Raw genomic sequence first — 24007 nt, 5'->3', positions numbered from 1 at the left:
TCCATATTTGAGTCAAGGATTTGTTTCCTTACAATTGAGAGGGTGTGGTTAATGCAATCTCTTTCAGCTGGGTAGTGTAACTTTGCAAAGTAGGTTTTTGGTTTTGTTGGTGTATTTTTTTTGTGTGTGTGTTTGTGTTTTTTTAGTGGTTTTGTTTTTTTTTTTTTTTTTTTTTTTTTTTTTTGTTTTTGTTTTTGTTTTTTTCCCGGAATGGTCTGGGGCTTTAGTTTCATGCTGTTTCTGTGTATGAGAGAAAGAAAACTCAAAGGGGCTGTAATTATATATCATGGCTGATACCTTGTCACTGCATAATTTCTGCAGAACTTGCAGGTGATTCTGAGTATATAAAAACTGTGCTCGTAGCACTGAAACCACTTTCATCTAGGTGGGGGTTCAATCTTTTTTTCCCTTACACCCTTTTGTATTTGTATGCAATGTGTGTGTTTGAACAGTGAAGCATAAACAATTCAAAATCCTTGTTCAGAAAAATAAGAAATAAGTAGTCATTGCAGCAGATGTTACTGTCTCTTCCCTGAGGGCACAGACAGTCAGAACCCAAATTCCCTTTAATTATCCCAGTAATAGACATATGCACACACATAAGAATGCAGAAATACGTACTTCTAGCTGGAGAAGCTCTGGCAGGACAAAGAAAACAGAATGCAGGCTGGATTTTAGACCTTGAGACTTTGGAGGTTAGAGGGGATTGTAAAAGCAGGTCAGGGAACCAGGGCAGGACAATTGCTGTGACTGTGCCTGCCCTGCCTGGAGGGTGGTAGGCAAATAACAGAGGCAGTGACTTTGTGCCTAATGAGAGAACCAAGGAAAGATGGGAGAAATTGGGTAGAAGGAAGTATGTTTAACAGTAGGCTTAAGAAAGAAGTTCAAGTTCACTAGTTTAAAATCAAGAAACATACTTTGGTTTATTTTCTGCTTTTCCCATTAATAAGAAATAAATTACTTATAGCCCTGCCTCATTACCTCCAAAATTGTTCTGAAGCTGTAATAGCTATTTAAAAATGAAGGCCCAGTAAGCAGGTGGTGAACTTTCTGGAAAATGTCAAGAGGTTTATGGTTTTGGGATTTGTTTTATTACGGATAATTTAAAGTGGAGAGGAGCTTGGGGAGCTGGCAGAGTTTCTTGATAAGACTAGAAGAGCTACATATTTATTTCTTGTCCTCTGGAGTTTTCTTTGTAATGGAAGGCAAGCTTCAGGATGGCGTTGTGTTGGATACTAGAAGGCAGGCAGCTGCCTTGTTTGTGATCTAAAGAGACCTCCAGAATATAGGATCTTGAAAGAGAGCTGCACTTCTGAGGTTGGTTTTGTCTTTTTGTTCTGTTGGTTTTGGGTGTTTTTCTACTCCCTATAAGGAAAGAAGAGCTCTGAACTGCAGATGGATATCTGACAGGTTTTCATGTTTCCAAAGGGGAACCAAATGTAGTATGGTAGGACTTAAAAGGAGAATCTTTTAGTTTGTGGTTTCTGATTTAATCATGCTGGGCAAAGTTGTAACTCCATCTTTTCTTTTATAGAGGATTGGATTGCATTAGCTAACCCTGCCTAAACAATTGTTTTTGCTTTCTTCCTTGGTGGGAAGAAATGATGTTTTATTTTCTTATATCTTCCTGGATCCCTATTTTGGAAACTGTACAGTTCTTACTGTCTAATTACTGTCTAATTACTGGAATGCCTATATTTTTCAATTGATTATCTAGATTAAAAACATTCTTAATTTTTATAAGAAATATTTTTACATTTAAATTTTATTAGAAATAGGGGATTAGCTACTATAAATATATATTCTTTTGTTTCCCAGTTACGATGTCTTACATACTCTTAGTTTTGTATTAAGTTGGTGGTTTACACAGCCCCAGTATAAATGTGTTCTGTATGGTAAGGACTACATGTGATGTCTTTTTCATTAGAATGCAATATTGAGTATTGTAACAGACCTACCTGTCCTAATCCTTTCATTTTGCCGAGAAGCATGAAATGGTGTTAGCCGATACCATCTTTTTATTATTGAACTAGTACTTTTCTCTGCATATGTTGCACCCAGTCTGATTCTGGTGTACTCTGTTTAGATTATTGAAGCCTTCTGGTAGCAAACACTGTTAAATCTGTTACATCCATGACTGTCTTTAGCCTTGACTTCTGGATGTTTGTACCATATATGTGAAAAAGTGGACAATGCCAACTCCGTTCTAATATCAGTAGTAGGTAGACCAGGAATTTCGCAGGGATGCTGGGCTGGGATTGACTTGGCTTTTTGATTTTATTTATTTTTTTTTTTTTTTTAGAACAGATTTGTCTCTTTCTGCAAGGTTTAAATATTAGAGAGTTTTCTTGTTTCCCCATTTGACTAAGGTTCTTAATGCAGTAGTTTGTCCTTCTTGTATACTAAAAATTACAGAAAAGACACTTTCCTGGCCTCTAATCATCCTGGTGGAGAATATATGTGCTTGGTCTCTAAGACTCACATACTTGGGTATTTTCTTGCTCCTTATTACATAACTTCAACTCTGGAATTAAAATGCAGTGCTGGTACCACCTTTAAGCTTTTTATAAGAAGCATCAATAATGCCTCTGAAATGCATGCTAAAGAAGGACATTAGGAGCCATGTAGAAAGGGATAATGAATGCCCAGAGCGTTGACCTAAGGCTGTAACCATACTGAATGCTCTTGGCTTTGCATCCTACAGGGAGTCTGCATGCACAGCCTAGGCAACAGGCACTCTGTAGCATCTCCCTGTGGGCTTTTCCCCAAACCTCCTTGGAAGAGAGCTCTGCAGCATGGGCAAGACACAGTCACCTTAGTGACTTAGTTGACTTCTGCAAGACAACCTGCCTAAGCAGTCAGGATCATAAACCTAAGGAGGTATATGGTCCTGGAAGCAGGTCTGCCAACATACCATTGGATATAGAAAGCATATGTCTGGAATTACAGGTTTTTGGAAAAGCAGCCTGTAATGTGCAGGCCTTCTCTGCTTTGCACTGAACTGCTGTTTTCAAAGGATTCAGCTTCTACTATGGGCCTTATGGAAGAATAACAAGTAGCAGGGCAGATACTTGTGCTCCGATTTTGAGATTATTAGAGTTAGCGTATTTTTGCTGAATTACATTTCCTAGAATGGTCTTTTCTGTAAGAGAAATAGAAAAATATCTGCTGTGTTTACTACATTTGTTAGATGAGGTTTTTGGTTTATGATTTGCTTGTCTTTCTCAATAGAAATGGCACTTTTGATGATTTTATGGTTAATGCATCCAACAGGAATATACCCATTTTGGCCTGTTTTGAAGCAGCGGTAAGCTAGGATAGAGGAAAAAATTGGTCCAAAGTAAGTACAAATACGTAAAGAATGACTTTAGGTCATTAAGTAATGTACAATAATGTACATTAAGTAAAACTATGTAAAGGATGACTTTACAAATATGTAAAGAATAACTTGCATTTATATGGGTTTAAATACTGTGTACGAGAAATAGTAGCACTGTAGCTGTGGCAGAGCTTCATGGCACTGCCTTGACTGCATGAGGTAGTTGTTTCAGGTGTAGCATAGGTTTTTCTCCACTACAGTGACAACCAGACAAGCCCTGAGGCCTGAGCTAGAAGTCTGTTTGCGATTGTGTTTTCAGAAGTTCATCTGAGGGAAAAAACACCTGCATATGATATCTTATATTGTCACTTCCATGTTTGTAACTATAGCTGCTTTCCTCCCATTGTTTTTTTTTTAACCTTAGTGATCAAAATTATTTAAAACATGGAGTCATTGTACATGAATACTGAGCAACACATTCCTTGATTAAGTCATAGAAAATAAGTTATGTGGTTTACAAACTAAGCCTCAGCCCCCTTTGGATAAGCAGGGGTAAGTTGTGATTGTTTTCAGTAGTACAAATCTTTTTTGGCTGAACTCTCATGATGAAGCCTGTGGAACAGTATTTGCCTTGTTGGAACCTGTGGAATAGTGTTTGCACGTATTTGCTTTCTTCTCCTGAGCTGCAGTACCTTTTTTCCTTTCATCTGTAGTGAGTCAATGATTTACCAGCAAGGGTGTGTTTAAGGCATTTCTGTGAGGAGAGAATACAGTGAAAGAGCTAGAAAAGACTGGTTATTGGAAATGTTAAAGAAAAATACAGACAAAAGTAAATCTTAAAAGATGTAACAGGTTTTGGCATGCCATTTTTCTTCTCTTTTGTTCTCCAACACAGAGTAATGCTTGGCTTTCCTTAAGTTGTTTTGAGTGAATATATTATTCATGGATACATTTGTATTACAATAGAAATTTTAAAATGAGGACTTCACAAGCACACTGAATTGATACCAATGATGCACAGAAATTACTGAAGTCTTGTTACTCTCAGTCCTATTTTTAAAATAGTCAGGGACCATGGAGTCCTGAAGTGTCACAGCAGAGTGTTTACAAGTGCACCTAACTGTGTCCTTAAAGAGCGACTGTTGTGAATAAATGCTGAAACAGGGCATGCTGAATGAGTGAACATGTGGATCGCCTCTTGCCAGCCATGACACATCCCTTTATAGATTCCCCTGGGGTTAATGGGGTTGGCACCAGGGCACTGGGGGTGATGTAACGGAGTGGAACATCACTGTGGAGACTTCTGACTTGTCTCACTGCCTTTGAAGAGGATAGTAACATAAACTGAATATCACAGGAAGTAAAGATCTAAGTTAGGCTAAAGTCATTATAAAGCTTCAGAAAGATGGGGGTTATTGTATCACCCTTAGATTAGATACACTGAATTCTAAAATAACTTTAACATGCAGTAGTATATTTTAATTTTCTTATTATAAAATTAGTGAATTTGTCGTACCGATGCCACCCAGAGACTTTAGTTAATATTGCAAATCTGCTAGTTTTCAACTGTAGTGGTATTATTATTTTTTTGCTAACAGAGTATCTTCAGGAAGGTGGTACTGCACATATGTTTAATTTTGTGCTCGCTGTTTTCAAAAAGGACGCCATGGCATGAGGTGTCACATACGTACACCATAAACACTACTGAGATTTTTAATATCTATGTTAATTTTTTAATGAAATCAGGAGGTTGGTATTGTGTTTTCACTTTGTTATTTACCACTGAAGGTGACTCCTGGATTCAATTCTAAACATACCAGTGTTAGTAATTTCCCAATTTATTTTGCTATTTACTGTAGCTCTACTTTGAATTGCTGAATAATGAAACTTAGATTAGAGAGAACTTCGCTATTTCATTTGCAAAGAACGGTAGAGTTCAGCCCTTGACAAGTCCTTGGACAGTGGAAACCAAACAAGCTTTGGCTTGTTGGGCAGATACTAAATTTAAAGTAAAACTGAGACAGATTCCTGGACTTTCATTTTTTGTATGAGTATCTGATGTCCTCCTGCCCAGCTTTGATTGTTAACCTCTTTTGTCTCTAAAGCTTTTTAGGAGACTCCCTTGATCTTTCCTAGGAGCTGAGGGGGCTGCAGTACATTTGCTTTGCCATAGGTTTATGAGCCATGGCAAACTTTGTTTCCTATTAAATCTGAGCTATTAAAAGAAACCAAAAACATCTAACAAAACCTGAAACCCCCAGGAGAACACACAGCATGTGATTCACAGCATGTGAAAGAGAGCTCTAGCTTTCTCAGAATTCAGCTTTTTCAATACCTGTCTTTTAGTTCTATGGGAAAGCATGCATTTCCTTTCAGGAATGTTTTTGAGTTAAGGCCTGCAGATTTCAGTCCAGTAATAGTAATTAAAAAAAAAAAAAAAAAAGGTTCTTTTTTTACTAAGGATAAGTATGTCTCGAATGTACCTAAAGGACTCAGTGTGTGTTGGAGACCAGCTGTCGTCATGACTGAATGTATACTCTGGTACAGTTTTTGTGGACAGCTTTAAGTCTGAGACCGATGTCTGTGGAATGGTAAACATGCATGTTTAGTTTTAAAGGGGAAAAAAAAAAAATCCGGGTTGAAAGTGTGTCTGAATAAGGGGTTTTGGTATCAGGAGTAAAAAGAGAGAAGTCACTAAAGGGCTAGGTATTTTACTGTGCTGCACATGAACTGAGAGCAGAGAGGAAAGGGAGAAGAATGCCAGGAAGGGGAAGGTTAGAACTGGAAAGGGAGGGGTGTTGCTGTTTGTCACCTGTGATCAGCAGACGGTATGGTTAGGTTATGTGTCAGCAAGCCAGCTTAATTAACTTAAAATTTATTTATGCTTCTGTTGTAGTATACAAAATCTATAGCTGTGTTATTTTGTAAAGTTTGTCATGTTGCATCTACGTGAAAACCGTTAATAAAGTGAAATTATTATTGCTTGCTACTTTATAATGAGTTTTTAATTAGAAGAAAAATAAATTATAGACCTTTAATAGCTTGTTATGCATTTTTGACTGTAAGGAAATAACTCGCAACAGAACTAAAAGGTCTTGTTTACCTAAGGCTTTTCAGCTAGATTTTGCTGTTTAGATGAAAATAAATGTAATTATTTTGTAGATTTAGTTACATAAATTTTATTTAGTTTAACTCAGTGCAGAACTTCACCCATAAGTTTCTACTTTTACAGTTACATGGGTTTTGTTTGATGGCCTTTTTTGTTTGTTTGTTTGGGGTTTTTTTGGTAGTGTTTTTTTCTGGGTTTGTTTTGGTTTTTTTTTCCTTACAGAAAGTTGTAGCTTTATCCCATAAAGGCTTATTCTTACATGACATGTGATGCCACTGTGACATACGAGAGACAGTTTCAGAGTTTTTGCTGAAAAAAACCAACTCTAGCTGCCACTTGCTTTTCCTGACCTTATTCCCTCAAGCAAGAACACTACTGAATGCAAAAAAGACAGGGTAAAATAATTTATATTTTGGAGGGACAGAGGGGAATCAGATTTCAGAGAGATTTCTTAGCAAGTCCTCATTCCCTTCTTGTTCTCTAGCCTGAGCTTGCCTTGCCCTGCCTGGCCTCTGCCCCCTTGCTCCAAATCTGGTAATAGTCTCAATCACCTGCTTGCTGTACCTTGAAGCTTTATTGTGCCTTGCTGAGACAGCAGGACAAGTGGAAGAGAACTGTATCCTTGAATCTCAGTCTTCCCTGTAGTATTCTGGCATCGCAATACCTCCGTGTACTGAAATGTCCCTGGCCTACTCATGCTATGGGGAGACCGAGGGTTTTTTCTTATCAGTGTGGAGCTGAAGTAATCCCATTCTCAACTGCTTGCCTTGTCTCTCTTTCAGAGTCTGCTATTTGAACAGTGGGTCTGGCTTCACCGGTGTGCAGAGCTGCTGCTGAGCCAGTGGCATTTTCAGCTCTGCGTATTTGCTCACAGCAGTACAAATTTGCATGTTAATACACTGATAGCCCAAGTTTTACTTTGGCAGTTTAGGAGTAGACTTGTGTGTGATCCTGCAAGATTGTACCTCAGAGGCAGAAACTTCTGGGTGCGAGCACAGGCAGAGAGAGCCCAGAGAGCCCATGGCTGCCATCTTGAAGAGTGTAAATTCCTCGTATGTGTAAGGCAGCAATTCCCATGACTTGGGCAACCACGTGGAAGGGGAATGTAGCAGCTAAGGCACTAAACTCATGCTCTGGGTTGTCCTTCCAGCCCCTCTTGAGACCTCTGTCCACTGGCTTGGTTGGCCTTTCAGCCTGGATACTCTGTTCTGTCTCTAAAGCAATTGATTGTTTTATACAAAATGCATGACTGAAAGGTTAAGGTTGCAAAATCAAGTACGAAAAAGTTAAGAAGTGACTCTTTTGGACTTGTCTGTGTATCCATGTAAATAAGGTATGTATAAGGCTACACAGGCCTATAACATATACATATATGTACGTGTGTATATTTTTTTTCCAGCTATGGAAACCTGGTAGGTTCTGTGCATGGCATCTGCAGTAGTAGCTGATGGCAGTAGTAATCATAGTTATCTGATGTGTGGCCCCATCTCCTTTTCCCATCCAGTGTTCAGACCCTGATTTGAGAGCCTATCCAGTGCAGATGGAATCAACAGTGAATTTTAGCTACAAGCTCTGCAGAACATGTACAGACTGGCATTACAGGCCTGTAATTGCCCAGATGCATACAGGCTGTCATTAAAAATGCAGAAGTTAGTCTTCTGACACCCAAGTGATTCTGCTGCATGGTTCCATCTGTTTTTCCAGAGCATATGACGCTACAGCTTCTGCACAGTGCGTTTAATGGTTCTCTGCAATGGCTGAACATGTTTTGACACAGAATAACATTTTTCTCCTGGGCACTCTCCTTAGGGATAGATGACCTACTTGTGCTAAAACTTTAATATTTAAATCAGGAACAAATCATCCTGACACAGGCACCAGACATGGATTATTTCAACCCAGACGTTTGCAAAAGGAAAAATACGCTTATGAGCAAAGAAAGGAGCTTAGAATGGGTGTTTGCAACCTGAGCTGTAACTGGTGAGACCAGTATCAAAAATTACACTGCCACGGCACTCTCGGGGGGGTTGGTGTTGACTCTGTATTCTAAATAGTCACAACCATGTGGTCACCTTTGGTCTATTTATTGTCAGTTCCACATCTGTAGTCTTCAAATAAGACTATTCCACAGCCTGTTGGGCCATACATACATAGCCTTCTCCACCTTTCACATTCACTCTGGACCACTGCTTTGTGACTACATTAAAAAAAAAAATTTAAGAGAAATGCTTCAATATCCTGAGAACTGGGAAAGAAACTACAGAGGATGAGGCTTTTGTACAACTGCATGTTTTTTAAAGAACCATTTATATTGTTATAGCAATTTCATGTATTTTTTGTGTCTCTTTAAAAAAAAATTTAAAAATTTTGCTGTGTTCCTAGCACAATGTTAGTGTTCTGTTAGCCATACTGTTGTGTATCCAGCTACTGGTATGAATGCAAAAGTAACTACTAATAATGCTAATGCTAAGGATTTGGTGTGTAGTTATTTATGTGTGTTTAACTTTGAAAGTAGGAATAGATTAGTATTCTGAATACAAGTAATACTTCTTGCTGATTTTCAGCAACTCAGCCACTTTTCTGCCTTAAGTGGCACTAAATTCATCAGAGAAAGGCAGGTTAAAACCCGAAAAAGTTCACCTGAATGTCAAGCCTTTTTCCCTTTTCATCCATTATGTCTCAACCCTTTTATTGTAAAAATGATGAAAAGTCAAATTTGCTTGTTTTTCTCATTGCTTTCCCCTTGATCAGATCCTTTTTTAAAGAACTAATCAAAACCCCAAACTCCTAGTCCTCAGCTGCTTCTGATGCATGGAAAACTAATGTGACTTCACTTGCATATGTACCAGTGAATTCCAGTTGTACTGTGATGTTTTCTGCTTTACCTATGGAGTAAAACCTCATATGGCTTATAAATCGGACCAAAATTTGAATACTTCATTCAAATGTATATTGAGTGACTGCTCCATATATTTTATAGGCCTGTAGTGTAAATTACGTGGTATGATGGTAAAAGTCTCCTCTGTTTCCTTAGAGGACCATACTGAGAAAACTTGCAGACCCACAGTATCTGCAAATGTAATGTTGGCTACCTGATATACTACAACTTTGACATTTACAGTAACAGTTGTATTTCTTGATTTTAGAAATTGCCCCTTGGTTACATGTGTTCAGAGCAGAAGATGCTGTGGACTTCTCACAGTTAACGTTTGACCCAGGACAAAAAGAGCTTATTGCTGGAGCAAGGTGAGAAATCTACTTTCTTTTCATGTTGCATCAGACTGGATTTTGTTCTTTGCTGATAAGTAATATTGAGGCAAATTTTAGCATCAGATTGCTTTCATGTGACTTCCCTGCCTTCCAGACCCACTAAAATTAACATTACGCATGTTTATTTCTCTTATTCCTGACCAAAGTTAAAAGATGTACTGCCTGGTTTCAAGGATCCTAATAACTTACACTGTTCTCATTTTTAAGAGGACTGGCCTGGAGGACTCAAACTTTGGATGCATACAGTAGAACAGGCAGATGCTGTATGACAATGTGACAAAAGTGACCATAGGATAAGATTTAAGATGATCCCAAATTTGGCTACACAGTATGGTTTTTTGTGCTTGGATGATTCTATTAATTATTCAGTACAATGCCAGGAATGATCTGTTAAAGACTGCTGAATTAGTGGTAAAGTTGATGATAATCATAGTTTTTGCACAGCAGGACAGTACTTTGCAAGCTGTGATCAACAGTAACAGTGTCGTAGGTGTCAACTTCGAAGCAGTGACACTCCTTGAACACTATTTTTCCTTCTTTTAGCATAAGAAGTATAGTAAAACATTTTGCTTGGCAAAAAATTGTAACCATCTAAATGTAATATTTAAATCTACCTTCTGAGTATATTTTACTCTTGAATTAAGAAAGTTCTTGTCACTTCTTTTTTCTGTTAGATTTAGCATTGGAATATATTTCTGTTTCCCAATTTGTTTCTTTGTTGAAAATGAGGTTCAGGATTAAGATTCATAAAATGAATTTTTTCCCATGTGCCAATGGAAGTTGCTTATCTACAGGAGCAAAACTTTCTGAGTGTACAGAGAGAGAGAGAGAGAGTGAGAGAGAGATGTGTGTGTGTCTGTCTCTGGCCCACCTGAAGTGGGATATTCTGTGCACTCATGTTGATTTTTCTATTCTGTAAGCTGCCAAACGAAATGAGGCATGAGGCTGTCAACTGACGCTGTTCTGTAAAGACAGGCAGTGTAAATCAGAGCTGTCTGAGCCCCACCTCAGTCCTATGGAATTGTGTGTCGGATCAATGCACACTGTATAGATCTCAATAACTGATGAAAAAAATATTTTTTTTTCCCCTTCTCTCTTATTTTCTTTTCCTCTGTACTGTTCATCTGGGCTCCAAATCTCAGCAAAGGATATGCTCATTTAAACATGTGCTTTTGATGAAGCCTTTTGAATTACTGTGGGAAAAGCTTTCGATAACTTTGTTGAATAGTCAATGACTACAAAAAAATGCCAGCTGCCAATTCTGCCTTTTTCAAAAAACCCAAAACAGTAAAAGCAGTAGGATTCATTTGGATTCTCTAAGCTAATGCTGCTTCAGAACTTCATATATCTAGTTATATCTAAAATTGCAAAAATTAAAAATATTCAGTATTTTAAAAATCCTAACAAAAATCTTTGTTTTCCACAGTCCAGTATAGCTAGCTGTTATTCGTTCATAGAATTTACTGGATTTTTCCTTTCCTTATTCTGCATTTCCATTCTAAATTCTAAGCTTTTCCACAGCACTGTTGTGTTTGGCCATGAAAACCTCACTTTAGAATGACTACACTTGCCAGTGGGTTTCTCTAATTCTACATATTGTTGATATTAGTTTGTCCTTTTCACTACACATTTTTCTCTTCTTGAAGCATTGTGCCAGACTATATGGTGAAAGTCACTGTATGTCATGGAGTCATAGATTCAGAGACTAGCAACCTGTTGTCGGGATGCTGTGGTCCCAAAAATGCAAGTGTTGATCTTACTGATTATGTACCTTCTGCTTGTAGTCCCCGCTACCATGTAGAATGAATCTGTTTGCTGTGAATATGATGTTTTCTGCTCATTTGCAGGAGTGGTGTTTGCAGCCTTTTATAATCTCAAATGGCTGCACTGATTTTTTTTTTTTTTTTTTTTCCCCCTTAATGCACTATTTGTAGTTACCTTTCACCTCGGGCCATCTGAACAGAGCATGAATATTACCATACTTGTGCTATGGCCTGTGGATAAAATTTTACTACAAGCTTCTTGCACATCTGCTTCACAGGATTCATATATCTGAAGAGCTGTTAGAAGAATTAATTTTGTCCTAAGCCACCAAATGTGCTCGCATAAAGACAGTGAAGAGAATGCACTGTTAATTCCTCCTCCCTGGTGAAGTATCTTTTGATATACAGTTATTTCTCTTAGAATATTCCAACAATATATTTTTTTTTTATTATCTTGTACTAATACTTTAGTATTGAAAAACTAATAGCTGTACAATGTGATTTCAGTAAGATCTGCACAGTTGAAAGTTCCTGTTCAGTTGTGAAAGTGATAATTTGTAGCCCTCTAATGTGATTTTCCTTTATCTACCAAATCAGTGATAAAGGAGGGAAATGTACAATGGAGCACATGGCAAAGCTACAAATAAACTTAGATTACTCTGTATACACTCCCAAGAGAAGTACTCTCTTTATGATCTACTTGTCCAGCATCAAGACAAAAACAGGAGGTGATGCTTGCACCTCTAGGCCTCTGGTTTGGTAAGGTGGTTTTCTTCTACACCAGGGGAATGGTTTTCACAACGAGGAGCTGTGTCCTGGTTCAGCTGAAGTTTACAGTTGATTATTTTTCACCTTAATGGAGGTTAGTGAACTCTTCCTTCAAATTTCTCTATCTTAGAAACCAAACAAAATACAGTTTTTGTTTGAAAGTTTGACAATATTGGAAATTCTTAAATCCCTTTTCCATCACTGATATTCACTGCAGGTGATTCTCCTTTATTTTTGAAATTCTACAGTCTGATGAGATTCATGGCTCCTTTTTGTTCATAAGCAAGGTAGTGAAGATCCCAGCTGGGATTCATACTGGATTCCTGTTGGAAGTTGCCAGTGTCATGCAGCTACATAAAAAGACAGATATGATCCCATGATGCCTCAAAAGGTGTCTCCTGTAGTGGCAGAGAACTATTGATATCATTGCACAAGGTCCTTGGGAGACTTTAAGCTGTATGTTTAAACAGGGTTAATCAAAATTCGAAAGAGATGTAGGGAAGGGCTGCTAAAAGGCAAATGAAGAGAGTTGGAATTGTAGTGCAGGGAAACAAAGCCTGAACATGTATACAGCACCTGCCCATAAATCCATCCAGCAGGCGCATCTAGGAAAGGAAATAGCTGTATAAATTACACAGTAGTGTTGGCAGAAAACTGAATCAGTTTAAGTTGGCCATGGATAATTTAGGCAAGAAACAATGAGTTTTGTCCTATTTTACCAGTGCGAACAAAACAAGAACAGAAATATTCTTGAGACGGAGATCTCTAAGTATATGAAAGGGACATTATTCTGTAGTATTTGCCATAGCAGGCAATGACTGTGAAGGTAATTACTAGTCCTAGTCCTATATTGCTAAGATTAGTCTTGCCTGTCCAGTTTTGGAAGTAAAGGTGGTCTTCTGATGATGTCTGTGGGCATTCTGTAATTGTTGTGCAAAACCAGGCTTTTTACAATTTTCTCTACACCTGCCCCATGCCTCCGCAAGCTGTCTTCCAGTCCTTGTGAGAAGTCTCTGGTTGATACTTATCTTGTTCTGCAAAATGTCCAGTTCTCCTATAGAACTTGAGTTAATTAATTTGGAGTCTCCTAGCCTTATTTCAGTTTCCTTACACCAACTGAAGCGATCTGTGAATGTTACTACTCCAGTACTAGCACATACCTTCACTTTAATCATCCAGTACTGGCACTGGTATTTCCCTTGTGTTGAGGAGTTGCCGAAGATTTGGAGCCCTGCCACACTTTTCCCTCTCCCACTACCCCCGTTAGGGAGAGAGGCTGCTGATGCCAATGCAATTTGGTTTTGTTTGAGTCTGGCTTACTTCTAGAGTGTGCACAGTCATGTATGCAGTAGAAACAAGTAACTGCAGTCCATCTTGTTGTTCACCTTTCAAATTCCTCACAAATCCCGTACCTCAGCTGTGGGGGTTGTCTTTATTTTATAGGTCACACTCATGTGCATTTCCTACCATGAAGTCCAGTGCCTTTTAGTAGTGACTGCTTTAATTTCTGAATATTACTGTACAGTACAGGTTCAATTATACCTCCTGTTTTAATTGTAAAAGGAGCTAACACAACTTTCAAGTTTAACAAGGCTTGCACTTGTCTTTGTGTCAGAGTGACTTGACAAACATTAATACCTTCCAGTGTGACAGGTCTTCTTAAGAACATATATTGGATCTGAACCGTAAGTGCTGCAATACTTTTGTTTTAAAACAGTGTCATTTGGTCTTCTGTCAGTCTGCTGTGAAAAAGGAGATATATCTGTACCATTGGCGAGGGCTTCAGAGGGAGAGGAATATCTTCTGAAATGACTGATGAGTTAACCTGGATCTCAGTAGCAACCTACAGTTGCCCTGCTTGCCTGGGACATTTTTGCAGAAATTATCCGAGTATAAAAAATCATTTAGATAGGTTTGAGAAATGGGGTAGTGGGCTGAAGGGGTTGGGGACAGGCAGGAGAAAAGGTAATGGGGGAAATTTATCTTGCCTGACTTTGATCAAACAGCCCAAAGTGCATAGTAAAGACAAATGAAGATTACAGTTCAGTTTATGAAGCTGAATTAAGGGAAGAAGAATGATTTTTATTATGGTTGCTGGGTTTTAAAATTTGCATTTGAAGAATGTGACAGATTTTTCAGTGTTACGTCAATTGGGTCTAGATCTAATGTGAAAGGAACTTTTTTTCTTAATAGGTATGTGCTAAATTGTATGAGATTATACATTTATGTGAAATAGAACAAAAAAAAATAGATTAATGAGAAACACTACAGAGAAAATTTAGCATGGATGTAAAACACTTGTTAGTACATTCTAAATACTATTGGCTTTTGACACAGTGCAATGTAGCTATGTTCCCGTGAAGCTGTATCTTTAAAATTTGCCCCAGGCATTGTTCTTAACATCACATATGACCTGGCAGATAAAAATAAATGAGTTCTCCTGCAATCCAAAACCTTCTAGGGAATTTATTTGTTTTCTTAAAAGAAACCCATATGGCAGGGTAGAATTTACTTTTATAAATAAGTGGCATCAGCAAAGGATTACTCTCAGGGCATTAGCTCCTCAGTAAGCTCAAGGAAAAGAGAGACTGCTTCTTCATTTTATTCTGCTAAATCCTGATAAAATATTCAGATGAATATTTTTCTACGTGTTATTTAGTGGACTGACTTAACCTCTAATCAAATATGATAATGATTTCTGTATTTTGAAATGCCAGTAAGCATGGAGATTCATGGATTTCCCCAATAACAACCTTGTCTTCTTTTCCTGTGTGGAAGCGCTTTGCCATATGTTCTGCAGCATTTTTTTTCTCTCTTGGAAAGGTCAACTGAGGCGGGAAAGGACGAGCTCAGGGGAAGGATATAGCAGTGTCTGAATTGCCCTGGCATTGCCTTTTAAAATTCTTGTTCTCTGACAATGCAATAAACACTTAGCTCTAGTTTTTATAAATCAAAAATTCTTAAAAGTGTTCTAGCCATTTTGGTAGAATGAGAGTCAACTAGAAGCATGTCTCAAATCCAGTAGGTTACATTTTCCTTTTAAATGATCCTTTTTTTATGTTTCTCTGTGTGTGTGTATGTGAGACTTCTTAAATATATTTTTTTCTTAATGGTTTTATTCAGACAATGCAAGAAAAATTATGTCAGAAGAAACTTGTTTGTTTAAGGAAAAATTAAGTAATCCTACTCTTTCCAAGCCTCTTGTGCTTGAAATTATAAACTGGTAGGAGCCTAGCTGGAGTTGATTCTTAAGATGTGGAAGATGTGGTAATTTATTTTTTAAAATTCAAGTTAGGTTAGTTCAGCCATACTTTAAAATTATATAGTTACTTTTCATAAATGCATGTCAGAGCTATTCAACTTTTTCTAAAGAAACCGGATAATATATATTTAGACATATCTTACATTATTTTTTATACAGATCATCCTAATAACGGTGGCTTTCTCCTGAATGTTAATTAAACTTGCTTTGAGGATTATAACTTGCTTTGAGGTGGTTTATTGCCTTAGTCACTCCTTATCTTAGTGATGAAGGACTGTAACAGTATGCCTTTTCACTTAATTAGATGTGTGTTTGGGAACGTTAATTTGAACCATTACCAATTCTTGCCATAATAACAGAAAGGCAAATTAAAGGATTCATTAACAGTGGTTTAAGAATCTCTAATAAAGGAATAAATAACTGTACAGGTTTGCTTCTTGCTGTTGTCTGCTCCCAGCAGGAGAATCTGAGAGCTTCTTGTTAATGAGATGCTCTGAGCACCACATATTGGGAGAATATACAGGCACCAATTCATTTCTTTGAATGTCCATCTGGGTTTTATTGCTCATTTAACATTCGGTGCAGGGTAATCAATGTCTGTCCTTCCACTGACTGATCTGATCTAATCTAAGGTGTGGTTTAATGGTAAATCTAAGAGAAATTATCATCCTACTGCTGTGAAAAGAGGAAGGTCTTTCTCCCCCTACTGCTTCTCTTTCCTAACTTGCTAATGGATTCCTAAATATTTTTAAAAGCTGATGCTTTATACCTCTCCTGCTCATGCCTTATTCCACTATGCAGTTTTCTCCTTTGCACAAGCTCTGGTAATAGTCTGGCTGCAGAGTAACACTAGCCAATTCACTAACCTCACAAAAATTACTCCTTTTCTTGTGCTGATTTAATGTCTTGCCATTTTAATTAATGGAACTAACATGATGCATCATCAGAGGAGCCCTAGAATTGACTCAGGGTAAGATGAAGAGAAATGGCAGGGGTAAAAGGAACTTCTTTGGCAGAGAACACTGCTATTTCAGTGTAAGCCATCTTCAGAATTGCATCAGATGAGAAGTGTTCTGAAGGAACCTCTCTTTAATTGGAGTAATGACTTAATGTATACACACTTAATCTCTGATAGCTAGCAGTAGTACATGTCCTGCTGCAGAATATGGTAATTTATGCCTTCTCTTGGTTCCTGGTTCTCATGTCAGTTAGCTGCTCCTTTCTTCTACAATGAATGTTAGTCCAAACATACAGTTTCTGTCCTACATTGCCAGCAGTTTGGTCCTTGCTGAACTTGTCTACTTGTATGTGTGCCTTTAGGGCACTGAAATGCAGGGCAGGGAGCTACCAGCTGACCAGAGGCTGATAATCATGATATGGAAGTCCTAGAACAGTACGACTTGGAGCAGCAGTCAGGTCTGTGAAGGTCCCTTCCCTGCCTCTGAAGCATTGGTGCCTTGCATGAGTTACTATAGTGCCCTTGTGGTGCACTCAGCTTGTGAGGGCTGCTTGGATGCTAGGTGGGTGTGTGGGTCTCACTCCTCATTCAAAGAGTGCAGTCAGAAAATTTAACAGTGCAATGATGAATATTGTGCACTTGACCTTCACCTCTCAAAATCTGATGGGAAAGAGACTGCATTTTATATAGAGATGTGTTGACATCATGTGCTTACATCGGTGTTCATCCTGCTTCTGAATTTCCCATGTACAATGAGCTTCCACTGAAGGGAAGGGCTTTGTTGGAAATGGCTCTACCAGAATATTACAGCATGATCACAGGAGGGAAATTCAAGGCTGGCTTCGAAAATGTGGGCCACCGAGTTAGTAACACTTCTTCCTTTAAGTATCTTTAGCATTAATGTGATCACTTACATAATTTTGATCATTTTGTTGTTGCAGTTTCTTCTCCTAATAAAATAATAAAATGTAAAAAAATAGTCCAAACTTTAGCTACCTTAGACTTGTTACCTTCTCCCTCTGCTCTCCCTTTCCCCCTAAAAAACAGCTCAAGCAAACTTTATGTGCCAAAAGAGATTACTGTAGGAAAAGAGGCCACAAAAGATGCGAACAGTCTAAAATTTCTGTTTGTTTAAGCCCATTCCTTTTTTTTTTTTTTCCTGAGGAGTTTTAACAGCAGCATTTATATTTAATTTCTAATCCAAGAAACAGAAGATTAATATGTTGAACAATGAAATGGTAACAAGGGCAAATAAGATTTGCATGGCTGTTTATGTGGGTGGGTCCTGTACAGTGTATGCCATATCTGCCAAAACGTAAAAACCAGGGAGATGTACTTTGAATCACAGAATCATCAAGGCTGGACAAGACCTTGAAGATCATCCAGTCCAACCATTAACCTAACACTGACAGTTTCCAACTACACCGTATCCCTAAGCACTATGTCAACCCGACTCTTAAACACCTCCAGGGATGGGGACTCCACCACCTCCCTGGGCAGCCCATTCCAACGCCTAACAACCCCTTCTGGAAAGAAATGTTTCCTAATATCGAGTCTAAACCTTCTGTTACACAACTTGAGGCCATTAACTCTTGTCCTATTGCTTATTACTTCCTTAAAGAGCCTCATCCGCATCTCTCTGCAACCTCCTTTCAGGTAGTTGTAGAGGGTGATATGGTCTCCCCTCAGCCTCCTCCAGACTAAGACATGTGTATTGCAACATTAAAAAGCATTAAAGATTCGGTCAGCCACAGTTACGCAATATAGAGTTCACGTTTTGAATGAGGTGATATTTCAGGAGAAAGTTGAACCTAACAACAGCTTACTAAGTAAATAGCTGAGTAAGCTCACAAATTTATCTGGACTAATCCATAATATTCAGAAAAGTCTTGATCTGCATGTGTCAGAGGGGCACAGGTGACAAACATCCTGAGGCCATATCCGACTGGGGAACTTGGGTGCTGTGTGTGAGAAGCAGGGACCAACAGGAAAAGATGGTAGTTCAGATTGAAATGACATGGCACGATGGGACTTCAGGAGGAGAGTGGGCTCCAGAACTGCAGGAACAGGTCACTGGTGCCTTTCTGCTTTTCCTGGAGAAGCCCATGGCAAGAAATATGTAGAAGTGATGACTGGCTGTTGTTTGACATCTGTGCAGGAGCGCTATGTTCTTAGGATCTCTAGTTGCTGCTGAGGCTCTATGTGGAGCCACAGGGAAGTGAATATAGTAAGATTTGCTAATCCTGATGAGCAACCATCAGAGAAGGAAATCAGATTTTACAGGACCTTTGAGTGGATTAATTTAATTTATTATTTCCTAATTTACTCTAGTAGTGTTTTTCTTACTCTGTTTGCCAAGCTCAGTGTCTTGCTGGTCAGCCTATGATCTGATCACCTGAGTCTTCCTTTTTGCCCTTTTGAATGCTAATAAAATATAGTTAGTCTTTTATTCCTCAAGAATGCCTGTAATTTCAAAAATTATTAAAAAAGAGCAATAAGAAGACCAAAATCACGTCACCATAATTTTTAGGTTGAATCGGCATGACCTGATAGTCTGAAAATATTTCCCTCTGTGTATTTGCTGTTTTCACATCTTTAGCATTCATCACTAAGCTACTTATTTAATTTCGTTATTCTCATTTGCTGAGGCTTATATTTCCTGCAAAATGAAGACAAAAAATTAATTATTGACCATTCTGCTTTCATTAGTGTAATTTGACCATTTTCATATAATAGTTCAACAAGACCACTTTGATTAGGTTTCTTTTATTTTCAATCTATCATTCTTATCTTTTTCACATATTTTTCCTATTTTACCTTGACATAATTTTTTATTTATATTGAATATCTCATTTCCTCCTATTCTTATTTATTTTTCTTTTTTTTTTTTTTTTTTTTTTGGGATGTTATTTGTAATTGCTTATTTTACTACACTGCAGAATTGGAATTGATTTTTTCCCAGAACTTTCCCATCTTGATTGTGGAATCGTGACTTTTTGCTTAATAACTGATTCTTACAGAGCTTATAATTTTCATTATCAGTCTTAATATTTTTTAGTTCCAGTAAATTCAATAAAATTTTCTTCTTTCATATGGAATAGTTTCTTGAAAGAAGCGCACAGTTTACTGCTTTATTTCCAGGAGATGTGGCAGCATGTCTGGTTGTGCTTTGAGTTTCTGAGTTTGCTGTAGCCCTTATTTATTGATTCAGTCTTCCAATTGCAGATGCATATGGAGGCTTGGGGTGGCTGGGATTTTTTTTGCTATCTCATGAGTTTTTCAGAAGCTTAATCTATAGTACGTTTTCCTAAGATCTATGTGCCATCTTGATGTTCTTCTAATTCACATCTCTGTTTAATGCAACAGCATTTGTTGTTGCATTCATGTTTCATATCTTGCTGCTTTAGAAAGGAAAAGGGTGAAGTGCTGGATTTAACAACCATTACTAACATGCTATACTTTTGAATCTTTAAGGGTTTTCAATTGATTTTTGACATGAACTTGTTTAGGAACATACAGAAGATTCATTTTATACTTTATCTGTAGTCATACTGAATGTATTCACTGCAATAGATCTAAATACATTATTGTCATGAATGTGATGAGCATGCTTTTTGTGGTGCTTCTTTAAGTTCCCACTGATACCAGTGGAAGTCTTTGTCATTAGGTTTGAGAAAGCTCTTGATTAACAGGTTATAGTTATCATAATTCAGCTAGAAAATTTGTTCAGTGCTGTGAATGTAAAGCAAAATGCTTATTGCCTGCTGGCTCTCTGAAGGAATATAGGATGCTGCTTTATCTCAGAGTTAGTTGTGTTTTCTTCTCATTACTGTGTCCTTCTGTTTGCAGATTTATGAAACATATTTGCTTTCCTCATTCATTAAGCACTGAATGGAAACAAATTTACTAATTACCGCCAGTGTCAAATCAGTTTAATTCCAACATATAAAGTACTATTTCTTGCTTTTATTACCACCATATTTGGACAGGAGACAGGTCATGTGCTAAAAGGTCTGTATCTATACTTCAGAAATGTATTTGGTCATTTTTATTTCACATCCCTTGTTGCCTTTAAGGCATAAATTCACTAGAATAAAGCCAAACAGAGGTTGAAAAATGCCAATCCAGAGCATAATCTCAATAACATATTGAAAAAAGTATTGTCACCTGTCTCACGAGAAGCATAATGGCTCTGCACATGTAATGAAAATTAGCATTGACTTTTTCTTTGGACTGCCGGATTTATTAATGTATTAAGTGTGTGGGTTTTTTTTACTGTCACACTTTTTTTTTTTTTTTTCCCTAATACATGTCCTTTCTAAACGAGTTCTCATGTTAGAGATGCATACCTTAGAATGTTAAACTATTGTATTTGTAGAGCCAAACGTAGTCTTGCAAGTTTTACTGAAGTGGGCACATTTAGGTAGGATTAGCTCTGATGGCTCTCCAAGTGCTAGTTTGGCACTTATCCTAGCATTATTTATGTAGTCACAGTCACTTTGTGCTGTCCATTTGCCCAGTTACCTCTATGGTGCTAAAGTGTAATGCTTTTACTATGTCTTGCACATTGCTTTTCTTCATATTCCATTTTCTTTTTGCTGGCTTTATGAGGCTGAAAATAATATTTTAATTGGTTATTGGCAGCCACAGGAAGTTGAAAAATATACACTAATTAGCTCTGGCTCTTGGCTCATTCAAATGAATATAGATATTTTAGTCTCCCTAACACTTACAGGGTCAATATTTCTAATTCCACACTGGATACATTAATGGGTAGAAGTGTTGTGCTCTACTGCATAGGATACAAATCTATTTTTCTACCAAAAAACCCCTCATAACTTTCAGCCTCCCTCTTTTTCTTCAGGCTGACACTGTGTTTATGTATTTGTTAATTTAGAATTTTTACAATTTGGGACAATAGCTTACTTTTTAATAGGGTGAAATGATGTCAGGATGAAAACCCATTAAAGAAAAACGTTAATAATTTGATAATCTCTCTTAAAATGCCACATCAGTGGTAAATCTTCAGTAGATAACTCAAGATGAAGTGCTCATAGAGATTGACATGACACCATGCTAAGTACTGACACGACAACCGAAAGTGTGAGACCAGACTGCTCATATATTCTGTGACAGAGACTGCATTTATTTGTAGTGTGAGATGGGGCGTTTATGTCCTACTCTTGTGAGTTTGATACCACTGAGTTAAGAAAACACTTTATACCTGCTGAGGATGCAGTTTCAATTTCCCTGGAAGAAAAAAGTTGCTCTGCTTCTGTAAATGGAAAAAAAGATTTGCAACATCAGTGAAGTTGTAGGTTTCTTCAACTTTTATATCTCGAGTGAAAGAAGCACAATCAGTGATGGTTGATGGAAGCTTATATGCAGTGAGATGAGTAGCAGGCTAAGTATTTATGTTCCCTGCTGAATATTTCTGAACAAGACATTTTGCAGGTGAGAAAGTAATTTTCGTCCTTACAGAGAGAGTGTAGATAGGTTAGAAAGATATATGTATTGCTTCCTGATGTTTCAGCGCAAGTCCTTCAAGTCAACTTGAATGTAGCTTGTGGATGAATCTTTGTGTAAACACTATCCTGCAATGTACTGTTTTCTTTGCCCACTTCAGGTCTCTTCATGAATCAAAGCCAAGTAATTGAGTTATTTCTTTATGCTGATTTGTCTGTGCTAATAACAAATATTCTGTCCTTATATTATTTTCTGATGAATTCTTGTTCTTAATAGCCCTCCTCTTGCATTTTGAGTAACTCTCTTTAGCAATATTCCTAGGAAAGTCTAGTGACCCAATTACTATACATCCACAATTTATTTAGACCATATATGTGCCAGAGACAGTAAGTAAATACACATAGCTGCACTCCAGAGTCCATAAATAAAGCTGGCCATGATGGTGGTTGTGTTTCTGAGATACATGTTTGGGAAAAAAAAAAATTCGTTTTTTAGACACAGTTTTTGTTCCTTCCCCTGATCCCTGCTGGCTCATTTGAAAGAATTTTACAAGAGACGTAAACTACAGCTCCTGACCATCTGTGACCATTAACAATACCTCATAACTCTTTGAAAGATTTATAATTATTATCTAAAAAAAATGTGGCCTAATTTTAATTTGGATTACGCTTCTACCAGTTGCATAGATGTAATATTGCAGATAATTTGTGAATATTGCAAATATTTAAATTTGAATTTAAATTTACTTATCTCTTTGTTATCTGCTTTTTGTTACTTTAAGTGAATTTGTTGAAATCTTATAAATTAATGTTACAGATTCTGTTGGTCTCTTCTCACAGGTAATTAGTGATAGAACAAGAGGGAATGGCTTTAAACTCCCAACAGGGGAGGTTCAGACTGGACATTAGGAAAAAAATTTTCACAGCAAGAGTCATCAGACAGTGGAATAGGCTGCCCAGGGAGGTGGTGGAGTCACCATCCCTGGGTGTGTTTAAGGGTCATTTGGATGAGATGTTGGGGGATATGGTGTAGGGGAGAACTTTGTAGAGCAGGGCTGATGGTTGGAGTCAATGATCCCAAGGGTCTTTTCCAACCTGAATGGTTCTGTGATCCTGTGATTTGTTATGAATAAATTAAAGCTGAAGTAATTATAGTAATCTCTAAAAAAATTCTTCCTTCTTATTTTTACCTATAAAGCATAATCACTCTGTAGTGACATTGCAAAACCAGAATTACTTTAAATAAGGTAAAAATTAGGCAAAGAAGACTGAAGAATCTTATATATATATGAAAACGTATTTAAAAAAAAAAAAGACATAATGAAAAGGAAAAAAGGTGTGAGAAGAAACAAAGAAAGAAAGGAAAAACTGAGCAGGAGGGATATGGACATGGAACATGGAAGAGCCTTATTGCAGATCTAGCATGAAAGATAATCAGCACTAGAGAAGGATGTACTGAAATCAGTTCAAACCTAGTGTAGTATTTGCTCATTTTTGTGAGGGTCATGAACAGATACCGTAACTGCTACCAACAGAGCTGGTTTATCAGAACAGGTGTAACAAGGCAGCTGCTTTAACTAGATAGACAGTGAGTTGGGAGGAGTTGTGATAGCACACATATTGCACCAGGAGGTGCTGAAGGAAGTGACTTTGGCCAGTGGGGCATGCTCCCCTTTCTGAGTAGCCTAACCCATCATTTCTCCATGTTTCGAGCAGTGCCTTTGAATCATGTCTTTTTTGTGTTTTGCCTGAACTCCTCCCAAGTTCAAGACGTGCATCAATACTGCTGTAGAGAAAAAAAAAATGGAGTGAGAAATCCTTTTGCAATAAAAGCGTGGTCTTTTGAAAAATATGCTTGGTTCATGTGTAGCTCCTGCTGTACATGGGAAAAAATCCTTGGGTTTCAAAGAAGCTAGACTGGGTATGGTTGTGAAAACTCTGGCTTCTGTAGACACTCCATCATACTGGGATCCTTTGCTTCAGACTTTACATATCTGTGTCTGAGCTAAGTGCGTAAGGTTCCCATCACTGTGGAGACAAACTGACAGCTTTAATCTGCCTGTCCTCTTATTCTCATTTTGACATCTAACGCT

General features: G+C 37.6%; 1 protein-coding gene across 5 annotated transcripts in view; it reads left to right on the top strand.

The window, feature by feature from the left end:
- The window catches only part of SEMA5A (semaphorin 5A), a 348842-nt gene that overhangs the window by 121366 nt on the left and 203469 nt on the right, over nucleotides 1–24007 (top strand). For all 5 annotated transcript variants that reach the window (XM_074899498.1, XM_074899502.1, XM_074899501.1 and 2 more), the window contains one exon: nucleotides 9575–9674. In XM_074899498.1, coding sequence (XP_074755599.1) covers nucleotides 9575–9674 — 100 coding nt within the window. The remainder of the gene's footprint in view (nucleotides 1–9574; nucleotides 9675–24007) is intronic.

The sequence above is a fragment of the Athene noctua genome, chromosome 2 (assembly GCF_965140245.1).
Source record: "Athene noctua chromosome 2, bAthNoc1.hap1.1, whole genome shotgun sequence".
Classification (NCBI taxonomy): Eukaryota; Metazoa; Chordata; class Aves; order Strigiformes; family Strigidae; genus Athene; species Athene noctua.
Note: the sequence above shows the minus strand (reverse complement) of the source record. Positions and strands in the feature narration are given on the sequence as shown.